An 8,500-nucleotide genomic window follows, 5' to 3' on the forward strand; every position below is an offset into this window, starting at 1 on the left:
CAGGTCATAGTTCTGACGGGCCCCTTCTAGTCGGTAATGGTGTGTTTCTAGGATGACTCCGGTGAGAGGAGGTATCCAGCCCAGGTCATAGTTCTGACAGGCCCCTTCTAGTCGGTAATGGTGTGTTTCTAGGATGCCCCGGTGAAAGGAGGTATCCAACCTAGGTCATAGTTCCGACAGGCCCCTTCTAGTCGGTAATGATGTGTTTCTAGGATGCCGCCGGTGAGAGTAGGAATCACACCCAGGTCATAGTTCTGACAGGCCTCTTCTAGTTGGTAATGGTGTGTTTCTAGGATGCCCCAGGTGAGAGGAGGAATCCAACCCAGGTCATAGTTCCGACAGGCCACTTCGGGTCGGTAATGATGTGTTTTTAGGATGCCCCTCGTGAGAGGAGGTATCAAACCAAGCTCATACTTCCGAAAGGCCCTTTCGAATCGGCAATGATGTGTTTTTAGGAATGCGCCAGGTGAGGAGAGGTATGAAACCCAGCTCAAAGTTCTGACAGGCCCCTTCTAGTCGGTAATGATGTGTTTCTAGGATGTGTCCGGTGAGGGAGGTATCCAACCCAGGTAATAGTTCTGCTAGGCCCCTTCTAGTCGGTAGTGGTGTGTTTCTAGGATGCCCCCGGTGAGAGGAGGTATCCAACCCAGGTCATAGTTCCGACAGGCCCCTTCTAGTTGGTAATGAAGTGCTTCTAGGATGCCCCCGGTGAGAGGAGGTATCCAACCCAGGTCATAGTTCCGACAGGCCCCTTCTAGTCGGTAATGATGTGTTTCTAGGATGGCCCCGGTGAGAGGAGGTATCCAACCCAGGCCATAGTTCTGACAGGCCCCTTCTAGTCGGTAATGGTGTGTTTCTATGATGCCCCCGGTGAAAGGAGGTATCCAACCCAGGTCATAGTTCCGACAGGCCCCTTCTAGTCGGTAATGATGTGTTTCTAGGATGCCGCCGGTGAGAGTAGGTATCACACCCAGGTCATAGTTCTGACAGGCCCCTTCTAGTCGGTAATGGTGTGTTTCTAGGATGCCCCAGGTGAGAGGAGGTATCCAACCCAGCTCATAGTTCCGACAGACCCCTTCGAGTCGGTAATGATGTGTTTCACTTCTGGGAGAAAAGGGCGTGCGAAACGATTAGAGCACGAGATTTGTTTCCTCAAACCACTGTTCCAGCGCTGGAATCAGCGCATGAGCAGATCACGAGGTATTTTATTTAATATGGCGGGGGCTTTCTCTGCAATCCCGAAAAAATGGTTGAATTTTGGCTCTGCTGAGCGTAGTCATGCGTGCGAAAGGCTTTGTTCGGCTCATAAAGACGAACACATCTTTTGCGTTGTTTGGCATCGTTTATTATTTTTTTCATTCTTGACAGTTTAATCTTACACACACGGCATCGCGTGCGCAATGTATGAAAGTATGTTCTGCATAAAACGCAGGTGCACTTTGATGCGCTCAACGGAAGGCTGGTTGTGTTCCATGCGATGCCCGAAGGGGAGCTCCGGCCGATGTGTGCTCCGTCGCCGTCGCCGCGTGGCGGAGAGGAGGAAAGGAGGCATCGCAGGTGCACGACCTACTCTCTCCGTGACGTCACACACCTTCACCGAGGGTAGCGGGAAAGCGTCTTCCGGCATCGCATGCGCACGGCATGAAATTGGGTTCTTAATGGGAGCAGTACTCCTGAAACGCAGTTTCCATTGCGAATTTTTTAGTGGGTAAAGAACAAATGATGAATTCTTCTGTAAAACAACGTCCTGTTTTTATAGCAAGCACAGCCTACTTTAACATATGTCAGCTGTGCGCATGATGAATAGGCGAACAGTTTTTTTTGCATTTTATACGAAAAAAATCGAGTTTCCGGTGGCTATACTTGCAATATGCATGGCAAGCAGCGACATTTTGCATAGACTTGTCTCGATTGCCGAACGCCACAATACGGTAAGGATGCACTGGTTTCAGTGTTTTGCTTGTTACCTCTTGTTTCAAGGTAGATTAAATAATGCAGGACAGCACCTTAAACCAGTTAGTCGAAGGTGTATGCAAAGGTATATTTTTAATCCAGCCAAACACGATGCGGCAATGTGCGTGATGCACACGGGCCTGAGCAAGAGCATAAAGTGACAAGAAGGCGTCATAAGTCACATGCGGCATATTATGCTCACAGAACCGCAATATAAATACGACTGCTTCTCTTTTCCACGGACTCAAGTTTCTTTTTTCTTTTGAGGTAGCCAAACTTAACGACAACCTCCGGATACACACCTATACGGTCAAATGAAAGGAAAAAAAAATATCGTTTTGCATTGTGCAGGCGAAATCATTCCCTTCCCCACCCGTATTCAAACTGAAACTGGTCGGCAAAATTGAGTTGGCGACGTCGGTGTCTCTGGCTTCAGTGGGAACGCAGCATGACAGCATCGTCAGCGCCATCAGCATGCTTTCCCCGTCTCCTCTGTTTTCTTCTTTCGGCACCAGCTTTTAACAGGGACGTCTGTTGTCACGCTGCCACGGAAAACGGCCGTGTCAAGCTTGCAAAAAGCGTGGTGATCTACGGCCCCTTTCTTGCAATCCGCAGGCGCTTCGAGCCTATGCGTTAGGGTTGTAGGCTGATAACTGAGCATAACAGAAGTGGTTCTACGCTGGCCGCTGCTAAGATCACTACTGATTGTCATGGCTGGCTGAGTGCATCCTCATATTTTTAGGAAATATCAGAATGTAAGCTCAACAGGTCATCGCGGGAGCGTGTTTGTGGAAAAGTAATCGACTTTGATTCCTTGAGAAGGCGAACATGCAAAGAAATTTCGCATTCCCCCTTCGTCAAACACACTCGCACGTTTTATTAGTTTAAACGAAAACACTTGGCTTCACTGCAACAGCTACAAAATCTTTTAAAGTGCTATCCATCCCGTAGCTACACGCATGAATAGGTAACGCTTAGAATTCTACCCCCTTTATCCTCTCAGACTGAATGTTGGCACAAGTGGCGGCACAGCGCCGCTTGATGGACTTCGTGCTGGTGGGTTCCGCTTTATAAGCGCCATTTTTCATATAAACCCACAAATAAATTCACTGAGGCGAAGAGAGGCGATAACCACGGCCGCTCAGTGCAATTGGAGCGCCGCATTCAATTCCCGAAAATTGCAGCCGAGGAAGTGAGCATCAGGTGGCGAAGATTGGGCTGCTGCCAGGTCATGAGGATGGCTTGTATCGCGCAGCACAAGAATCAAATGGCCAGAAGTAAAGTCTTCCGCATATCCGTGAAGTTTTGCTTCCCAATGATCTACCATGTCAGTATTTCTTCAAAGAACTATCTTGAAACAGTCCTGTCATTTAAAATAGACTGTCTGACATGATTTGTGCTGACAGGTCCAGTGGGGGTTGGCACTGGGCCAGTAGCGGCCATTGTGCAACTTCACGGTTGAACTTCTGCAGAAGTGAGCCACCTTAGTCCGAATAGTTTCTTTCTCAAGTTCAGGTTCGCAGTGTTTTTGAATTAAGGTCCAGTTGCTGAAGAACAGGAGTCGCTCAAAATCCCTTTCTTGCATAGATGGTGCAGGATGATGTGTAAAACGTATAATCGATGCTTTATAAGAACTCGGCATAGTGATCTCTGAGTCGTGGCGGACGTCGCAATGGCACGAATGCTGACAACCGGCTTGAATGCCACGTTTAAAAGGGCACTGTTCACGACAGAGCCCTACTGTCTTTCCTTCACTGCCACGTAACAGGGAAAGCTACGCCAGTAGACAGCTGCCTGAAATTTCGGTGCTAGCTTCTTCGCGTGTTTCGCTTGCCAAGGGCTTCCGTTGGCCAAATAACCCAAATTCAATACATTGAGCAGGAGTTTATAGATAGATTTTTTCTTCGTTTGAAAAATTTGTTTACATCGTGTTCTCCGTGTCTACGAACTTCAATTCGCAATAGACGCTTAGCTTTGGCACAAAAAGGTATTATTTTAGTTTATAGGCTGATCAGAATTTTTATTAAAATCACTATATCTCGCTGCTGGCTGTTTATTCATGAGAAGTATAGCTGCATCAACCGCGTAACTTCTTGTTTTCTTATTGGCAGTGTAGTTTGCCTTTCTTGTTTATTTCTGTAGTAATAAAAACCACAGTATACACTAATTATTTTTTGTTGTTACTTATGAGATACGTGGTCAGAAATTTTGTTAGCCTATTCTTCATTGCAATAGCGCCAAATGACTACAACGTGCCACCACAGACGACCATATCAGTAATTCTCGAGCGCATGACTTGCACTGGCATTAGCGCGCCGGAGCTCTGACCGCTGTGTGAAATAACATGCTTAGTTTGTGGCAGCATACGCTTCATCAATATGATCTGTAGGCAGATCGTGAAGCATGAACTTTCCGGGGCTCCTAGCCACATGGTCGAGCATTCATTTTAAGGTATCTGGCGGGGGCACTTTTTTTAGCCGCTCCTTATACAACACCCCTCCAACGGACGCTAACATAAAAATCTTAACATAGGAATGGATATGACTCGGTTAATTGCAAGAAATGAAATTCACGTATATTATCCACGCAGATGGCATTACGCTATACTAATGTGGGATTAACCCCCCAAATTTAGTTAAATTCTTACTTTGAGAGGAGTCATTTTTCCCGGCAAGTCGAGTAAGTCGTTCCTATTTGTTACAATGTTTGTTGCCCATAGTAGAGAAATATAGATAATGTGGGAAATAAACAGAGCATGGCATATATTTGTAGTTTGGCTCTCACGAGGATCAAGGAGCGGCAGCGTGGAATTAAACCTGTGAGATCATGCAGCCTTTTGTAGATATAGGCTATATGAGCCTTTGATTTAAGGTAAGAGAAAATGTGTACACCGAGAATCTTAAGTTCTTCAACAGTTTGTAGGCGTTGGTCTTGCATTATGTACATATGCCGCACAGGAGCTACTTTATTCTTAGGATGAAAGGTAATAGCTTTGGATTAAATTACATTTACCTCGATCTGATTTAGTCTCACGCATGCTAAAGCTTAGTAAGGAAGTCATTACAGTTTAGTACCTTGTGGCAGACATTATTTCGAGAAATAATTAGGGTGATATGGTTTGCACTGATGAATTCAATTTAGGTTTCAATACTTAAAATAACATTAATATAAGTGTTCAACAGCAGAGGACTCTAAATAATTTGTCCTGGTGCGCCACTTCTCACTGGTAAAATATATGACATCTAAACATACACTCTCTCCCTTTCTTTCAGTATTTTGTAGGTGTGCACAGTGAATTTTGTATCAAAATTCGAAATATTTTAGCGACAGTTTGGGAAGACTATGACTAGCTTCTAGAAATAGCCTTCATTTCTGTAAAAAATAAGTATCATGCAGATTCAAATGAACTTAATGTAAGCGATTCGTCGGTTTCTTCAATTATCCGCCGTTAATTGATAATTACAACTGAAATGAACTTAGAGGTGTACAAAATGATAACATCAGGCACCACCTCCTTACCCTTCTGAGCTCAACAGCATAACGAGTGTTTTCGTTTTGGCACAACTCAGACCTTAGGCTGCATAAGAGGGCTTTCGTAAAGCTACCGACCTCCTCATTCGATGACACTCTACGAGCCGCCTGCGGTAGATAAGGCTGTTGCACGTGCAGCGCCAGAGCTGAAACTTGCGGGACGATGGAGCACTCGCTTACACTCTCAAGGTTAGGGTACACAAAGCACGAATTCGCTTGAAAGTCGAAGAGGGGACCGGCGCCGGCGTAACTGATTTGATAGAGGAGAGCGTGTGACATGTAGAGGTCGTGGTGTGGATCTTATACATGACGTGGTTGTCGTCCACTTTACGTGAAATTATCTTCTCTAAAAAATTTGAGAAATAATTGCTTATTTTGCTTAGTACCACATTAAGAACAAAATATTACACTCTGTTATGCTTTTCTTGGTTTCATTGATGGTTTGCTTTTTTAATGATTGCCATGTGATTGTACATGCAATCACTGCACATTAATGCACATCAGCGTAACTGACATTTATGGTTCTCACAGATAGTGCTAAAACTTTGCAGGGCAGCAAGAGTGAAAAATGGACATGCCGGCAAATAAAAATGTGGACGGAGTGTGGGTGAACGAGTTTTTCCACGAGGACCTCTTGCGCAGCGCGATTTCCTACAAGCCGCATCCAGGGGATATATTTGTCGTATCCTACCCCAAGTGTGGAACAACGTGGACGCAGTTCCTTGCACTGAGTATCCTACACAGGGGCGAACCTCCCAAAACGCCCGTCGATTTCTTGTTGGCTTCTCCGTTCCTAGACCTTATGGGCGCAGAGGCAGCCGAAAAGATGGTGAGACCGGGGCCCATCAAGACGCATCTACCTTTTCACAAGGTGCCTTTCTCGAGTGAGGCTAAATACATCTATGCTACAAGAAATCCGTATGACGTGTGCGTTTCCTTCTACTATCACGTCGTAGGTTTCACACCTAAGAGTGTAGAAGACGTATCCTTTGGACGGTTTCACGAACTTTTCATCTCGGGGAGGCTGAATTTCGGCGACTACTTCGACCACCTGTTGTCCTGGTACGAGCACCGAGATTTGCCGAACATTTTTTGCTTCACATTCGAAGATATGAGGAACGATACCACCTCCTGGACGCTAAAGGTAGCTGACTTTCTTGGGAAACAGTACGGAAGTGAACTTCGGAAGGATCCTGCATTACTGCACAAAGTGGTAAGCGCCTCGAGCAAGGAGAACGTGAATCACGTATTCAGCGGGGAAAGGGCCTTTCTAAAAAAATTGTGGAGCCTCCCACCCGAAAAAGCCATTAAATCCTTGGAAGTGCAGCGCAAGTTTGTGGCTGAATTGCCGGAGATGCACGAACAGAAAAAGTTTGTCCGCAAAGGGGTTGTTGGTGACTGGAAGACTCATTTCACGCCGGATCAGATCGAGAAGACTAAAGCCTGGATCAGTGAAAAGACACGGGGATCGGACGTTATGCAACTGTGGAAGAACTGTGATTTGCCTTAACATTACCAAGCAATAAAACGTGAACAGGAAGAGGAAAAAAAACGCCTTGAAAAGTTTTCGTTTGTTCAAATGTTGAACTGCTTGAAGGCCAGAATATAGATGATTATTATTACTCTTTTCTGTTACGGATCCACTAATGCGTGTTTGTGTCTAACGCAGCTCACAGCATGACTTCCGATAGGAGTGAAGAACAAGACGAATTTTCTTCATGTCTTTTTGTGGGAAAACAGAACACTTCTTCAGGCATGGCGTCGAAGAACAAGCTAGCGTGTCCAGCACTACTCTGCAGAGTGAGCAAAGATGCAGTGTATCAGAGAACTTGGTTTCATGTTTCTTTCAGTCCAAATAAAGAATCGGCGACTGCAGCGCTTTAATAAAACCTGTCTGTTAATAAACTTTGGAGTAAAACGCAGGCGTTCTTGCACTTTAGGGCAGGCGGGGTGCGTTATTACTTAATGAAATAGAAAGAAATATAATAAAGACACGACGGTAGCTTCGGAACTTAACTCTTACAAAAGGATACTGACTTTTGGGGCTAAAAATAAATAAATAAATAAACCATAACCTTTAACATTGACCTTTCGTCTTACGATGACCTTTGACCTTGGAGTGACTTGTCAGTTTTGTGTTAGGGCAAGTTTGGTTTATGGTTTATGGGGGTTTAACGTCCCAAAGCGACTCAGGCTATGAGAGACGCCGTAGTGAAGGGCTCCGGGAATTTCGACCACCTGGGGTTCTTTAACGTGCACTGACATCGCACAGTACACGGGCCTCTAGAATTTTGCCTCCATCGAAATTCGACCGCCGCGGCCGGTATCGAACCCGCATCTTTCGGGCCAGCAGCCGAGCACCATAGCCACTCAGCCACCGCGGCGGCTGTGTTAGGGCAAGTGGGAGGGTGTCATGTGAGTAGTAACATGGATGACGTCGCGTAACCATTGCCGTGAAGCTGTCGCTGAATATGTTGTTTAACTATGCTAAAGCTCTGCCACTTTTTTCACTCTCTTTCTGACAGGACGAAAAAAAATTTATGGAGAAAGGGAGGGCGGTGGGTGGATGTGGTACTTTGCGCTGTGGCCCACGTGACTAGCCACATATTCTTCAAGAAAGGGTGGCTGGCGTAAGCCGCTGAGAATAACCTCCCTACAGCTAACATACCACTTCATTCGCTATATCCAGAACAAGACGGGACTCTCCAGCTGCAATTACAGCAATTGAAACTAGCTCGTTCGCAGCGACGAACAAGCTCAAGTGCAGCTCAAGCTTTTCTGGGCGTCAGGAGGCTTTGGTTAAGCTCATTATCTCTCGTCTTGCGTGATAGCAGCGAACTTAACGATTGAAAGATGACGTGTCCTTTCTTTGGTTGCCTGCGCTACTAACCTGATAGATGTACTTTCACCGCCAGGCACTGTCACGAGATTCCATTACGTAGTGCCTTTCGCAGAGCCCAGGAGATAAGGATGACAGATCAGCGGAACGGTAGAATTAAAGCAGCAAATCATTAAA

General features: G+C 45.8%; 1 protein-coding gene across 1 annotated transcript; it reads left to right on the plus strand.

The window, feature by feature from the left end:
• The first annotated feature begins 1,882 nt into the window (after positions 1 to 1,882).
• Positions 1,883 to 7,445, plus strand: LOC144135409 (sulfotransferase ssu-1-like). The gene is made up of 2 exons (XM_077668073.1): positions 1,883 to 1,931; positions 6,036 to 7,445. The coding sequence occupies exon 2, from the start codon at positions 6,053 to 6,055 to the stop codon at positions 6,992 to 6,994; it is 942 nt and encodes a 313-aa protein (XP_077524199.1). The 5' UTR covers positions 1,883 to 1,931; positions 6,036 to 6,052; the 3' UTR covers positions 6,995 to 7,445.
• Positions 7,446 to 8,500: the final 1,055 nt, after the last annotated feature.

This window comes from Amblyomma americanum, chromosome 5 (genome assembly GCF_052857255.1).
Source record: "Amblyomma americanum isolate KBUSLIRL-KWMA chromosome 5, ASM5285725v1, whole genome shotgun sequence".
In the NCBI taxonomy this organism is placed as follows: Eukaryota; Metazoa; Arthropoda; class Arachnida; order Ixodida; family Ixodidae; genus Amblyomma; species Amblyomma americanum.